Below are 16662 nucleotides of genomic sequence, written 5' to 3'. Positions count from 1 at the left end.
GAAGACCAGCTGAAAAGATGCTGAGAATTGGCCATTCTATAACATTAAAATTAAAGTTTAAGGTGAATGGACTCCTTTAATTTGCAGAGGCAAAGTTCTTTCAAAGATATTTTCCAAAAAACAGTGTAACATCCCCTTTAATGTGACAGTCCAGGTGGAGGGGCTTTTTATTAATCAGTGACTTGGAGTTAACCCTCGAGACGAGAGCTGGAGCAACAGCTGCGGGGAGACAAATTGCCGTTTAAACCCCATTGAAATCCAAAGAATGATTCCTATTATGGAAGCCACACAGCTGTAAATAAGGGAAGCGTCCAATTGCATTGTAAATCAGAATCATTATCCCCCAGATATGCAAAAAAAAAAACACAGACGCCAGCGAATCCGATGAACAAAAACGCTTTATTGTTGTTACCTGCGTCTCCTTATTTTCCACATGAATAAACGTGAGGCTGCAGTGAAACAGGTAATGATGAAACAATTCGCAATTCAGAACACTCAGCTGTGTCTTTCCCTTTCAAGTCTATGGGGCAGATTCACTAAAGGGCAAAGTGGCCGTCGCTAGCGTAAATCCACCAAAAATCCAATCTGCAGGGACATCGCCAATTTACTAGCAGACGTAGAGGACAATTCGCTAGTGAACGAGTACATTGATAACAAAGTTTCGCCCCATTTTGCCAAGTAAATTTTCTCTGAGGCGAATGATCGTTATTTAGCAAATCCACGAATTTTCCATTACGTAACCCATGTCGCCCGAGTCTGCTTCGTCAGGTTATACCTGTAATTTTTTTAACCATTTGAGGGCCATGTCCCGTTTGTTTTAGGGTGGGCTCATGTCTAGGACATTAGAGGATCTCTTTTGTCTTTATTTTGCTTCCTTAGACAATTGTAATAATAAGTGGCCACTTCAAGTATTTGCACCAACATCTCTAATAAAGACGTTTATATGACCTATATGTACCCGCCCTGTTCAAATTGACCTAAGTGTAAGAGTACTAATAACGTTTCACTAGGCAGAAATGAACGGTAGTGAAAGCTCACTATGAAACGCTCGCGCTGCTAAGGCGTAACTTCGCATTTTGATGAATTAGCGAAAGTGCTGCAAATTAAATGAGAACTAAATCCTAACTAAAGAAGTAGCTAGAAATGTTGTACATGAGGTTTTGTGCTTCTGTACCAGCCCAAGGCAACCACAGCCCTTTAGCAGTATAGATCTGTGTCTCCAAAGATGCCCCAGTAGCTCCCCATCTTCTTTTCTGCTGATTCACTGCACATGCTCTGTGCTGCTGTCACTTACTGAGCTTAGGGACCCACTCACAATATACAGTACACATAGAATAGAAATGTCACAATATAAGGCTGATTAGTAATTAATACACATAATTACTACATGGCAGCACAGAAACCAGTGCAATTAGCATCAGAATTGAATAATCAGCAAACCTGTAGCATCAGCTTATATTACAGCCAGGGAAGCTCATTTTCTGCTGGATAATTAGTGACGAGCCCTAAGCTTAGCTTCTCAACAGCCAATCAGAGCCCACTGAGCATGTGAGTGTCACAGACACTTTCCAAGATGGTGACCCCCTGTGACAAGTTTGAAGTCCTGGATCATTGCTGCTATTGACAAGCTCAAACTTTAGCCTCGTGCAATGAGTTCACTATATAAAATATGCCATTTTTAGCCACATTAATTTTTAGGGTTTAGTTCTACTTTAACGTCAGATGAAGTGGCGTGAAGTGTGGCAAAGCCTTCCCAGGCGAAAATTCGCCCTTTAGTGAATTTCCGTCCAAAAGACACTCACTCACTGAATGTAGGAGCTGCCATGTCGTTCACCTTAGTCAGTACAGTACAAACTAATGTGCCCATGGCACTCTTCTTTCTATTTTTATCATACAGGATGTTATTAAGTCTTTAACATATAGAAAGAAATGCTAAATCCTGTTAATAAAAATTATTTTTATGGATGCAACGAATCCAGGTATCGGTTCAAAATTCGGCCTTCTTCAGCAGGATTCGGGCGAATACTTCTGCCCGGCCGAACCGAATCTGAATCCTTATTTGCATATGCAAATTAGAGACGGGGAGGGAAATCACGTGACTTTTTGGCACAAAACAAGGAAGTAAAAAGATATGCAAATTTGGATTTGATTCGGTATTCGCCCGAAACTTTCACAAAGGATTTGGGGGTTCGTCCGAATCCAAAATAATGGATATGGTGCATCCCTATTTATTTTCCATTGCAATGGGGCGTGAAATGCCTGTAGGACCATTCTCTTAATAACTGGATAACCCCCCATTTTTTATCCAAGTGGATCTGATACCATTTACATCAATATCAAGAAGGCAGCCTCACAATGACAACAACACTCTTGTACTTGGCCTTTAAAGATTCTTACTAAACTGCATTGGCATTAAAGGGGTGGTTCACCTTTAAGTTAACTTTTAGTATGTTATAGAATGGCTAATTCAGACCAACTTTTTAATTGGTTTTCATTATTTATTTCTTTAAAATTTTTGAAGTATTTGCCTTCTTCTCCTGACTCTTTCCATGCTCTGTAAGGCTACACATGTATTGTTATTTCTACTTTTTATGCCAGAATATCCCTCTCTACATCATACTTAAACTTATCTCAAAGGCGAGCAACCCCTTAAAAGGCCAAAGAATGCCATTGTGTTGGCCAACGTTATCAATCTCTCATGGAAATGCAATAAAAGGCATTGTTCATTGTTGGAAAGATCAAAATCTTTACTTGGATGACCAGCTGTACTATAACTGCCCATGTTCTTCAGGAATCTGGGGTATGGTCCAAAGTGTCCTTAAGGTGGCCATACAAGGGCCAAGAAGAGCTACTGGCTTGGTCCTACCAGAGCATGTTGGCCCCCAGCAATGGGCTCACTGACAGACCTGCCAGACTGAAATCAATAGGATAGATTTGATTGTCCAACAAGGACTGCATTAGTTTGTTGATGAGTTCCTCATCCTGTTGGACCACATGTTTGATATGATCATTGGCTCCCAGGCTAACAATTGGATTTGCCTGATTTGGCCCAGAGTGTGGGTGGCCAAATCATGACCAGAGGTTGCCAAAAGAGCAGATACTAGTAGTATTAACTGACATGCAGATGATGAGGTGGACCTCACCTAGGACTACCTGTGAACCACCAGCATTGTCTTTGTTCTTATCAAGAGAAGGTTTAACCCTATAGGCCACAGACTAGCAGCCCCTCTTCCAACCCATCTCTAGTCTGTGCAGTCTAAATTGTTGACCTATAGCCAGTTTGCAGTGTGGCCCCAGCCTTTGGCAGTTGAAGGGCCACAAGAGTTCCTGCTGCCATAGTCCTCTGCTTTACCTTCTATATATTCATTCAACACTCTTTCTGTCTACACCCAGGGAGCTCAGCTCAATTTGTATCCCCTAAAATGCAGCTGAGGGGTGTATTGGCCTCTAATTCAAAATAAACCATGTATATCAAATCTTGCTGGCAGCTGTTACTGGCAGTCAGTAGCTCGTACAGTTGCTTCAGCTCTTCTGATATTGCTGCCAGTATTACCAATGGGACAGGCCGCACTCACAATTAAGTAACAGAATGACTTTTCCTGCCTGGGGCAATTGTTTTCAGAAACACAATGAATATTAAATACTTGTCTTGAGCTGCAGAACATATGGTTTCATTCGTTTCTCCTGCCGCTAAATCCCATATGAACAGAGTTGATGAAGCAATTGTCCTAAACCAGTCAATCGTTCTTCTCTCCGCTACAGCAGCTTCTTTATGGGTCTTTATTCTACTGCCGGCAATTTATTCACTCCATCAACATACATTACCCAGCAGCGCTAAGCACATGTCAGGCAGATTTAATTAAGGTTCTCGAACAGTGGGGAGGTGACATTTCTACTTAACAACCAGTTCACCTCAGAACTAATGTATATGAGAAATGTATCATATTGGAATAATATGCAGGTATAGTAGGGAGAGATGGTGCCTATAGTAACAGTGGATAATAGTCTCTGGGAAGGGAGTGTGACTGTGGGATAGCAGGTATAGTAGGGAGAGATGGTGCCTATAGTAACAGTGGATAATAGTCTCTGGGAAGGGAGTGTGACTGTGGGATAGCAGGTATAGTAGGGAGAGATGGTGCCTATAGTAACAGTGGATAATAGTCTCTGGGAAGGGAGTGTGACTGTGGGATAGCAGGTATGTAGTGGAGAGATGGTGCCTATAGTAACAGTGGATAATAGTCTCTGGGAAGGGAGTGTGACTGTGGGAATAGCAGTTATAGTAGGGAGAGATGGGTGGCCTATAGTAACAGTGGGGATAATAGTTCTCTGGGAAGGGAGTGTGACTGTGGGATAGCAGGTATAGTAGGGAGAGATGGTGCCTATAGTAACAGTGGATAATGTCTCTGGAAGGGAGTGTGACTGTGGGATAGCAGGTATAGTAGGGAGAGATGGTGCCTATAGTAACAGTGACTGTGGGATAGCAGGTATAGTAGGGAGAGATGGTGCCTATAGTAACAGTGGATAATAGTCTCTGGGAAGGGAGTGTGACTGGGGATAGCAGGTATAGTAGGGAGAGATGGTGTCTATAGTAACAGTGGGATAATAGTCTCTGGGAAGGGAGTGTGACTGTGGATAGCAGGTATAGTAGGGAGAGATGGTGTCTATAGTAACAGTGGATAATAGTCTCTGGGAAGGGAGTGTGACTGTGGGATAGCAGGTATAGTAAGGGAGAGATGGTGCCTATAGTAACAGTGGATAATAGTCTCTGGAAGGGAGTGTGACTGTGGGATAGCAGGTATAGTAGGGAGAGATGGTGCCTATAGTAACAGTGGATAATAGTCTCTGGGAAGGGAGTGTGACTGTGGGATAGCAGGTATAGTAGGGAGAGGGTCTATAGTAACAGTGGATAATAGTCTCTGGGAAGGGAGTGTGACTGTGGGATAGCAGGTATAGTAGGGAGAGATGGTGCCTATAGTAACAGGCTGAAGCACAAATGTTTATAGCCAATCAGATCTTTGCAACCCCCCCTTAGTCAAGAATGATGGCTGCACCCTGATGAGGAAAGGCTTGAATGGGGGCACCAGGTAGGGCAAGGGATTATGGAAATGTTTTTAATATGATCTTGTTTTTTAGATGGGTCAATGACCCCCATTTAAAAACTGGAAAGAATCAGAAGAAGAAGGCAAATAATTTAAAAGCTATAAAAAATAAATATTAATGACCACTTGGAAAGTTGCTTAGAATGGGCCACTCTGCAACATAATAAAAGTTAACATAAAGATGAACCACCCCTTTAAGTTAAAAAACCAAATAATTAGGGGATATTAAGAATCATGATAAAACGAGCCCCTGTCAGGGAGTCAGAGCAGGGCCTGTATGTGGAGATCAGGCCAACAGGCAGTTGCTAAGACATTCCTTATACACCAACTGCCGTGCTGCAGGACAGGAGCAGGGCCTACTATTCCCTACTACTCTCTGTGTTTGACATTTCCCACTCACCCCCTTCAATATACTGGGGGGGGGGGTGGAATGTGTCACAGGGATACCGAGGGTGCACCTAGTCAAATGTATGTCTCTGTACAGACTCTGAGCATGTTGGGCCTAGAGGTGCTGTCTTATTTATAAAAGCACAGTTTCCTGGTTTTCTATTGGTTGTCACAAGGCCTGACTTCACCCAGGGTGGCTGGAGTTTGTGGGTGCAGTTAAATGGGGGGTTTGGGAGGAATTCCAGCATTCTTACGAGATCTCCTCTCCCCGGAACCCTTATGACCTCTATCGTTACCCCATATAATGCACATGTCCCTACAATATCGTCAGTCGGACTGGGCCTTGAGTAAGCTGACAATCATCCAAGAACCAAGTGACCCAATTGAAAAATCTTTAGATTTTAAATTACTTTATTTTGTGTGATTTAAATGAGAGAATTAATTGTACTGCAATGATGAGGCCGTAGAATGGGATTGTACAGTCCGTTGATTCTAGAATATAAACAGTGTATTCCATGATATGTTGTTGTTGCAGGTGCCCCATTTCAGCGCTCCCAGCATACTCATGCTTCCTCCTGTCGCCACTTCCACCTGGGCCCCCAGCCTCAGCTCCCAGACTTCTCTCTGCATCACCACCCTGTCCAGCCCCAACAAGGAATGACCACGCACATGGCCACGGCCCACCAGCATAATGGGCCACTGCACCAGCCCCTGCCACCCCTTCCAGGCCTGCAATTCCAGGAGGTGGCGGGACCCTCCTTCCTACCTCAGGCCCTGCACCAGCAATACCTCCTCCAGCAGCAGCTTCTAGAGGCCCAGCACCGCAGATTCGTCCCTCACCCAAGGTAGGTCTCACCCACCAATCACTTGCTACAAGGATTGCTCACATGAAATTGTTAGATAACTGCTACTAAATCAATTATATGGCGAATCTCCTTTAACCCATTTAACCAACCAACCTCTTGGTTCATATTAATCCATCCACTCAGGAATTATTTCTACTGCTGATTTGCTGGGTACTTATGCCCCTCCCCAATGGTGTAATCATTACCTCTCAAGCCAACCTCAGCTGGTTACTTGCCAGTTGCCATACAAGCAAGAGATAACGTCTTATGATAGCCAACTCCCATGTCCTTAGACCCATCATAGGCTTCCCACCATTGCTCTGATACTAGTGTTGGCTCATCACTGGGCATTCATTATAGAGAACATGACAAGAAGTCTAAGCATATCTTGGAAAGTCTGGAGTCCATCCAAACCTCTTAAAGGCCCACTTGCCTACAGCTGACCAACCCCAAACTAATCAGCCTGCCTCTGCAAACTATTTGGAATGGGGACACGTATTGACTATGGAAGAGATCATTTTAGATGCTAAGAGAAACCCAACTGCTGTGCTTACAAACAGGCTACATCATAGTCATGGCCAACCCTACACAACTATTCCCTTATCCAAGTTACTGATGCACCAGTGAGACTAGTAATGAGCGATACAACACCAGTATGAGAAAAGGACATGTGCGCCTAACCAGTGAGTTTGTGTTCTTCCGCAGGCGTACCCAAGAGCGCATGTCTGTCCATCCTCACCGGTTACGCCCAGGCTTTGACTTCAGCCACCAACTACAAATTTCTCAACCATTGGGGCCTAGATACTTGGCTGAAGGCACAGACTGGTAAGTGTGCGGCTCACGTTTGGCTTCATGCTCATAACTTCACCATTCAGAAAGTTGTGTTCCCAGAACCATTTTGGTAAATCACAAATACATCTCAAACTAACCAAATCACACATAGATCTGCTCCTATCTTCTTCCACTTTTCATAACGTCTTTATTTCTGTTGAGAATTCTGGGGCAGCTAGGAGGACAAGTTGGCTTAACCTTCTCTTCTACTTACTGTGCTTCATAAAGGAGATAAAGGATAGTGTGGGGGGCATCACATCGCTAACTTTCTGGCTTGGGAGGTTAAGTTTTAAAGGAAAATACAAAAGTAAAAAAATTTTCTTAATGAGGGAAGAGTCTAATTTGCCAGACCACAAAGGGCAAAAGAGTTCCAGGATTCAATATTCATTTAACAAAAATATCCTGTGAACTATTAGTTGTAACAGTCAAAGTTTCTATTAAGTTACATGGTTATATGGGGTCAGTTCTTACTATTTTTGTTAAATGAAAGTTTTAAAGGAAGATGCAATCCAGGCTGTGCCATCAATTGGACTCATTGAGGGATGCCCAACAAATTGCTACTTCCATTGTTTTAACTTTCTTAAAGGCCACCAGGTTAGATCCAATTACCCAACTATTCCCTTCACCTTCTTGGCACAAGGAATATGATTGGATCCAATGTGCAGTTCGAGGATCATCAGTAAAGAACCCTGGGATGGTGCAGTTTTTCCTTAAAACCTTTTCCACGTTGCAGCTGCCATATTGTTCTTGTACTGATAAGTAGCACCAAATGTAGAGGGACATTTCTGAATGGCTGGCAGGGTGCAATGTGCCAAAAACAGGCACAAATTGCCCATATTTTTTGTACTTTTTATAGCCATTATCAGTACAAACACTAGTATTAGGATATGAGGCTCTGTAACTACACACAGGCCATGGAAGGAGTAAATCTAATCCAGATTCTATCAGTCCCCAGAAATACTGTCAAAATAAAACTGGGAATAGGGTTCCCATGTTTGCAGCCCATGTCTCTCTGTCTGACAGTTGGCTTCCGGAGATCCTCCCAAAGTATTGCAATGCATAAAAGAACATATAATTCACCCCCCCATCCCCATGGAAGAACAATGATCCAATTTGCAGACACTGGAACAATTCCACATACTTTCTCCTGTTTGTATATTTATATCAATGGAAATGATCCATAGCAATGTGCATTCCAGCCTCACACTATACACACAACTCTGTCCTGAATAATGTGCAGAAGGAAAGCTCAGTTAACATCAGTGGTGGATTAAGATTGGAGACTGGGGGGATTTTGAAGACATGGACCCCCTGCTGATTCATTGGACCTTAGTCACCTCACTGATTGGACAGTACAGCCAGGCACATTGGATCTAAATGCCCTGTTGGTTGGGTCTATTCCAAGCATGGGAGATACTGTACATATATATATATCCCAGTGGCTTTGGAATCCATCCATCCCTGGAATTCTGGACAACTCCCTCAAAGTCTTTATTATAATTAGCAGCAAATTCATAATTCTCATGAACTGAACGCTAAGAGCCCCTTCTGCATGCCTTGGTCAATGTTTGCCCATAACTAGTCGGGTACAATGGGGTTATCACTTTAATGGCACAGGTAAGGCCTCAACATTCAGGGTCAGACTGGTATTGCAGGACACTACAAGGTCTACTTGACCTGTTTTGAGAGCCAATCAGGAGGCCCTCAGGCAGAAAGACATAAGGGGAGAGGTGAGGAGAAAGACAAATTAGGAAGGTGGAAACGGAGCTGAAACCAACGATAGGGAAAAAGTGTAGATATTTCTGGTGAAATGCCTTGTACACAACAGAATATGTGCTGATGTTCTTCCTCACATCATTGTTCTTCTCTGGTTCCTTTCTTGGCCTGCAGGGACCTCAGTGTTGATGCCGGTTTGACTCACACACAGTTCCAGGTTAGGCCGGTCCCACAAAATTATCAGCATTACCTGACGACTCCACGATTGCACCACTTTCCTAGGGGCACTTCCTCAACTCAGATGGTAAGCTCTTTAAACCAGGTTTTACAGAATGATTCCATAACAGCATACAGCTCTAGACCTCCGGCTACTCCACTTTCCCCATTTTCCAAAAACATATGGCCAAGTTAATTGGCTCCTGATAAAACTGACCCAATTGTGTGTGAATGTGATAGGAATATTAGATAGCAAGCTCCTCTGGTACAGGGACTGATGGGAATGATGTATAATCTCTATAAGGAGCTGCAGAAATGTCTTGGCACTATATAAACACCTGGAAATAAATAAAGAATTTTAGGGAGTTGCCAGTGAGGACAGGTGCTCTCTACAGCAGAAAAGAAAAAATGAAGACCAGCTGAAAAGTTGCTTAGACCAGTTCTATCTATAACAAAAAAACAAATTAAACAAACTTACCCTTCAATTTACTGGTTCTCTTCTTTGTTTTTTTCAAAGGTGGTCCATGAGATCAGAAATTACCCCTACCCACAGCTCCACCTGCTGGCGCTCCAAGGTCTCAGCCCGACGCGGCACACGTCTGCAGTGAGGGAAAGCTATGAAGTGAGTAACATTCATTTACAAAGCTCATAAATAGGAAAATGTTGGGCTTTCATTGTTTTTGGGGCGGGAACTGAATTAAATCATAGCCCCCCCCCCAAACACAAATCTGACCCCGGATGCTAAACTTTCAAAGGCTGGTTATGGAGGCGACTTGAAATTCAAAATGTGTGCTGCTTGCTATGGCCCCTCTGACCCTAGCAACAGGCAGTGATTTAAATGACAGACTTAAAGATCACTAGGAGACTTATGAGTGATATATATATATATATATATATATATATATATATATATATATATATATATATATATATATATAATGTAGCCTCAGAATGAATCTGCCAGATAACTAAACAGTCAGGGCAACCCTCACCCAACCTGTGAGCAACATAGTGGGCCCTTTATAAGCACCGCAGGGGCCCAGATATTGCCTTGTCTGCCCAGACATAGGGGGACTCTATGGTGCATAAAAATAAAGCAAGGGGTCTCTTCCTCTAACTCTGGCCCCCATTCAGTGTAGAGAAGAACAGCTATACATTGCCATCAGCTGGTTGGATATGGTATTGCAATGATTATTAAAAAAGAACAAAGTTGTTGGCGTAGGGGACATTATAGGCATGTGTAATTGCCTGCTGCATTTGATACCTTTTCTAAAGAATATTCATATATATATATATATATATATATATATATATATATATATATATATATATATATATATATATATATATATATATATATATATGCCATAATAATCAGAGGGGGTATGTCTGGAATGGAGATAAAGATCAGTGTAGGAGGAGAAGAGAAGATGATGACCAAGGAACTTCTATGGGAACAATAAGATCCACAACTTCACAATGGTTTGAGCCTCTAACCTAATGACCATGAGTCAATACTGAATCCCTGGTTGCCTTGGGTTTTCTGCCAGAATCCCCACCAAATCCAGATCTGGGTGTTTGTCCCTCTGAACTGCTCCCTTGGGTTGGTCTCCTGCAATATGAAGCCTCAAGTGGGTCATGAAGAATTTAATCTGCAGAAGCACCTCACTCTATTTCATCACCCAATCATATTTCTTATTAGAAACCACCCAATCCTTTTCTCGTCTTGAGGATAAGCCTCAGTGCTCCAAGGGATATTCCAACCAGCAGAGTCCCGTCCAGATATTGGTTGTTTTGGACCTATACGTGGCTCAGTAAGCTGCTGACTTGGCTGACATTATCTGTGTATGAGATATATGTGTAGCAGTACATGTAGCATATAAATAATGGGTAGGCAAGCCATTTCTATGGGTTTTCCAGGCAAACACTTTCTTCATTCCACCATGGGCTGATGGACTACATTACTGTCTCTGATAAAAATTATTTTATTTATAAGTCTCTGTTCCTGGGTGGGAAATTAATGATCACCTCACTTTGTAACTGAAGGAGCTGCTGCAGTTGGAGGACAGACTGGGGAGCGTGAGTCGAGGAGCAGTGCAGAACATCATTGAGAGGTGTACCTTTCCACACAAATACAAGAAGGTAAGTAGCTTAACCCAGAGAGACAAATGATTGAGCCCTCTCTCCATCACACCTACTGATTGAGTAATACTATATACAAAGGAACAGCCCCTAAGTTTGCTCATAGTTTGTACAGAGAGATCCCATAAAACTATGGCAGCATAGGTATTCCCCTGTACTAAGTACAATTCAGCAGGAACAGTCCCTAAGTTTGCTCATAGTCTGTACAGAGAGATCCCATAAAACTATGGCAGCATAGGTATTCCCTGTACTAAGCACAATTCAGCAGGAACAGTCCCCTAAGTTTGCTCATAGTCTGTACAGAGACATCCCATAAAACTATGGCAGCATAGGTATTCCCTGTACTAAGCACAATTCAGCAGGAACAGTCCCTAAGTTTGCTCATAGTCTGTACAGAGAGATCCCATAAAACTATGGCAGCATAGGTATTCCCTGTACTAAGCACAATTCAGCAGGAACAGCCCCTAAGTTTGCTCATAGTCTGTACAGAGAGATCCCATAAAACTATGGCAGCATAGGTATTCCCCTGTACTAAGCACAATTCAGCAGGGACAGCCTCCTAATTAGCCTATACAGAGACATATAGGGAATCACTTGTCCTCAGAAGAGTAGGAAAAATGCAACTGTATCTTGACCCTTTCGGCTAATAAAAGGCAACATCTGGTTGCTAGGACATAGTAACATTTAGTTGTGTAACCATGTTGGTAATGGAGTTGTAAGTTTTTCTGAGTGGATCTTGCCCTGCAGCTGGCTGGAGGTGCTCAGTACCATTGCATGATTGTTGCATTCAATGCCATATTAAACCTGGTATTTTCTATTATTGGTAACACAGAGGATCCCACATGATGGGAAAGATGCAAAAGAAGACGAGGAAGAGTCGGATACAGATGAGAAATGCACAATATGTCTGTCCATGCTGGAGGATGGGGAGGATGTCAGGTAATTTCAATCCTTTGGTGCTAATGCCCTTCTTCTGTAAACTCCATGTATACTGCTTTGTATGGGTGTAGTCTGAGGTACTCTCGTACTGTGCTTCTCTTTCTCTGTATATTTCTATTTATACCCAAAGGTGTGAGACCTTAGTCTTAGCTCATAACAAGGTTACAGATATATAGAAACATTGGGGTGTCACCCTGCTATAGTTCCAGGGGTACCCAGGGCACAAATAAGCACTCACCCCAAATCTCCCCCTAACTGACCTTCAGGCTGGGCCCCCTTAGCTCATAACAAGGTTACAGATATATAGAAACATTGGGGTAACAGTCACCCTGCTATAGTTCCAGGGGTACCCAGGGTACAAATACGCACTCACCCCAAATCTCCCCCCTAACTGACCTTCAGACTGGGCCCCCTTAGCTCATAACAAGGTTACAGATATACACAGACAACTCTAGGGCCCCCAGAGGGCCAGACCCACAGTATGGAAAACTCAGTGTTAAGGCATTATAAATTCAAGGGGAATATAAAAGGAAATAAGGAAGAGTGTGACCAGCCAACCAAAGACAATGACAGCTTTTGTGAGCCTAAACTGCAAAACTGTGACACCTTCATAGAAGCTAGAGAAAGCAAAGCTCTGTTCATTAGACTAATACAGGAATTAATTCAACCACAGACCCCGACACTTGATGAGTGGAAATGACCCTGAAATAGGCAGCGTGTTCCCCTGAATGAATATATTCATTAAGCACAAAACAGCAGTGGGAGGGTCATTGCTGTTCATCCCTAAAACACACTCGTTTAATGGCAGGTTCCAATCTAGAAGCACAAAAGCCAAACATTGGAAGCCCTCCCAGACAATGAGCAGGATCGATGGCGGGTTTGTTAGAACATAATCATGGGAAATTGATCCCTCTTCTGCCTGACTATTCTAGTTATTCATTTGGCACAGGGGGCAGATAAATTCATTGTTATTATCACTTTGGATTAAACAGATTTGTTAGATGAAGTCTTCTCTCTGTCCCAATGGACTATGGGTAGAGCTTGAGAGAGTTGAGTAGGAATGGCGCCATGTTAATTGCTGTTGTTTCCCGCAGGAGGTTACCCTGTATGCATCTGTTCCACCAAGTGTGCGTAGACCAATGGCTAGCGACGAGCAAGAAGTGCCCGATCTGTAGAGTGGACATTGAGACACAACTCGGCGCCGACAGCTGAGACCACCTCTTTCCTCCATGTTTTTTACTTATCAGGTCATGTGGCCATCGCCTGCAGCAAACATTTGCCTTCTGAGCCATTTGATATAGAGAATTGCCTGCGAGCACCGTATCCTGAGGATGAGCTTGTGGGCCCGTAGTCATTTCTAGAGGATCTTAACAGCCATAAAGCCCAGTTGATGAGTTTGGAAGCTGGTCTTCCTCAAGCCAAAGGGTCCGAGTGGTGAAGAGGACAAGTAGTCGTAATGGTGAAGGAATCCAATGTTGGTAGCCTTGAAGGGATTGCGTGTATATACCTCTCAAATCATTAGCGCCCCCCTAGGGGTCCTTAGCTATTTCTGTGGATGGCAACTGGAGCATGTTCTTAAGCCTAATGTTCAGTGTTTGGTGCACTAGTCGCCCTGTGGTGGTGCTGGTGGTGGTGGACATCTTCTTGCTCTTGTCCTCATTTTGCACCAAATAATCATTTTCCTCTGGATCTGTTATTTTTTGTTATGTTGAATTATGATTTCGGTGCCTGAATGAGCAAAAACATCGAAACTCCCCATCTTCCACCGTACAAGGAGGCACCAATCCTGTTTACAGTTCAAAAAAAAAAACGGATTGGGAGCCTCGCTGGGGGCCATGTTTATTTATTCGCTTTGGTTTATGTTTACAGTGGGGGGCATTACTAAGGTGGGGGGCCTCGAACAAACCTTTCAGTCTATAATGATAGAGCCGCTGGGTTCTGTCCGCTGATGTTGGATTTCACTAAAATAAGCACAAAACATTCTGCCATATTTGTCCTCCAAAGACTCAGGCCGCTGTATCTCACGAGAGCGCCCCCCTGTGGACGCAAACACATGCAGGAACCTATCGTCCTTGGTCAACGCAAGCTTCCCTAAAAAGGGAGGGTCTCACTACTGCCATAACTATTCCTCTTGGTATTCCCACACAATCCAGAACCAGAGTGCCGCCATCTTGCCCTAGGGCAGCAAAGCAACAGGTCATTTCTAGGGCTGCACCAAGTCCATCATTTTGGATTCAACAAGAGAACCCAAACCCTAATTTTCATATTCATATTTGACTTATTTGTCCATAACTCTAAAGTCACATGACTTCAAGGGTTCGGAATCCCGGATCCGGTGCAGCCCCAGTAATCTGATAGCACAACAGAGCTCTCGGTCTTGCCTCTAGAACTGGACCCACCAGTATTACCGCATTAGGGTTCAGTTACAGACATTGAGCTTTATACCACAATGTGCCAAAAAAATGGGAAGGGGCAAAAGGTTAGTCACGTGATTCTTTGCACATCGTGGCAGTCAAGGGGCGGCTCTTTTAGAAGGGGTGTGGTTTGGGGGGTGTCCCAAATGGTGCTTATATTCAAAAATTAAAAGTCTCTGCACGGGTGACGGGAACCAAAGTAATTTCATTAATATTTCCCATTACTTTTTATCTAATTGATTTCTTATATTGATTTTCTCCCTCCATTTATCGACAGTCCTCAGCTACGCCATTAATCTATCGCCATTTATCCTGGGACCCAGTTCCCACATGCACTTGTGCGCTCTGCTTAACCAACAAAAGGCTAAACTTTCTTTAAATGAACATTTCATAGGTGGCCTCAACATTTTTGCAATTGGCCTTCATTTTTTTTTTTTTATATTTTTAATTATTTCTTTTCTGGATTTCTGAATTTCTATTCAGGCCTTTGCCATTTATCCTTCACTCTGACATTCCAAAAAATACCCAGTTAATAGGGCCAACAGCCACAGGAACCAAATTCCAAACTGGAAAGCTGAAGAACAATAAAAAAATGTATTTGTGTATTGTAAAATTGCTTTATGTTGACATCATAACTATAAATTAATTGAAAGGTGAATTTCCCCTTGAAAATCTGAAATTATGAGCCCTTAGGCCCTGAGCAGAATTTCCAGCCCACAGAGCATCAAAGGGGTGTTTCCAAATAATCCCAGGAAGTCTTCAACCCCACCCCTTTCTAATAGGTTCCACCTATTTTCAACCAATTACATAGTTAACACCCACGTGCTGCAGGTATGGCACCTCCCTGAACGGCACGGATTTAAAGGGACACTATTTATTATATATTTAAATGCGTAAAGTTGCATCTCACAAGTCAAAATAAACAATATAAAAAATTATATATATTTAAAAAGCTCTTAATTTTGAGTGACAGGGCTAGGTGGGCATTGCCAAGCATGTGTTCCTTTGTTGTTCCTTTTCATTGCATGTGCCACCTAGTGGCAAAGTATATATAAAAAATTAAATATTTCTAATATATGGGTTGGAAATATCTGTAAATCAATAAAATGAATTCTAAAAAGAATAAATGAAATAGTATTTATGAGTTGTAGTAAAGGTTTTAATATATACTATATTAACTTAAAAAAAATAGACAAGTGGTAGTGTCCCTTTAAATAAATGCCAGCTTAAGTACAATGAAGTCAATTTGGTGATTTTGGTTGATCCCCAAGAGTCAAATGAAGACTAGTAAAACTTGGAAATGTTCCTTAACAGGTTGAGAAAAATCTAGGTAGCCATTTTGGATGGATTAAAGGGTTAGTTCACCTTTACGTCAACTTTTAGTATGTTATGGAATGGCCTATTCTTAGCAACTTTTACATTGGTATTTATTTTTTATTTTTGTATATATTTTGAATTATTTGCCTTTTAATTCTACCTCTTACCAACTTCCAGTTTCAAATGCTATGTCTAATGGGGGTTCACTAACCCCTGTAATCAAATAACTAATTATTATTATATACCTTTCTCTTGAGGCCCTATTCATTTCATTCAGTCTGTTATCCAAACCACTGCCTGGTTGCTAGGTTAAATGGCACCCTAGCAACCACTTTACATACAATAAACAAAAGAGCTACAGACAAAAGTGAACTAAACCTTAGTGATGGGCAAATAAATTCGCCAGGCACAAATTCTGTGTTTTGCAGACGGCGAACAAATTTGCGAAACTGTCAGAATAGTCGTGCGCATAAAAATTTCGCACATCAAAATAATTTGGACGCCCATTGACTTTAATGCATTTAGACAAAATAGTCGCGTGTATAAAAATTGTTTCACAGGAAATTCTCTAATTTTTCAGCGAAACATGACAAATTCGCCCATCACTACTAAACACCCTAAAAAAAATAGAAAGTAAAGACTTTTTCTTAGCATATCACTGGCTAAATTATACTGAGAGGCTGGTTTATTAAAATTTGAGATTGCATTTTCTTCACTCAGTTCAATTAGTCATATTTGAGTTTTCTGAACTCAAAT

The 16662-nt window shown here is 42.2% G+C and overlaps 1 protein-coding gene across 3 annotated transcripts in view; it reads left to right on the top strand.

The window, feature by feature from the left end:
• rnf165.S (ring finger protein 165 S homeolog) overlaps positions 1–16249 on the top strand; it is a 40527-nt gene extending 24278 nt beyond the window's left edge. For 2 of the 3 annotated variants that reach the window (XM_018244611.2, XM_018244613.2), the window contains 7 exons: positions 6022–6331; positions 7037–7156; positions 9053–9182; positions 9612–9716; positions 11141–11236; positions 12069–12175; positions 13270–16249. In XM_018244611.2, the coding sequence (XP_018100100.1) occupies positions 6022–6331; positions 7037–7156; positions 9053–9182; positions 9612–9716; positions 11141–11236; positions 12069–12175; positions 13270–13387 (986 nt within the window). In that variant the 3' untranslated portion in view covers positions 13388–16249. The remainder of the gene's footprint in view (positions 1–6021; positions 6332–7036; positions 7157–9052; positions 9183–9611; positions 9717–11140; positions 11237–12068; positions 12176–13269) is intronic. The other variant, XM_018244612.2, reaches the window with a different exon arrangement.
• Positions 16250–16662: the final 413 nt, after the last annotated feature.

The sequence above is a fragment of the Xenopus laevis genome, chromosome 1S (genome assembly GCF_017654675.1).
Source record: "Xenopus laevis strain J_2021 chromosome 1S, Xenopus_laevis_v10.1, whole genome shotgun sequence".
In the NCBI taxonomy this organism is placed as follows: domain Eukaryota; kingdom Metazoa; phylum Chordata; class Amphibia; order Anura; family Pipidae; genus Xenopus; species Xenopus laevis.
The sequence above is the reverse complement of the archived record's forward strand: the minus strand, read 5'-3'. Positions and strand labels throughout refer to the sequence as shown.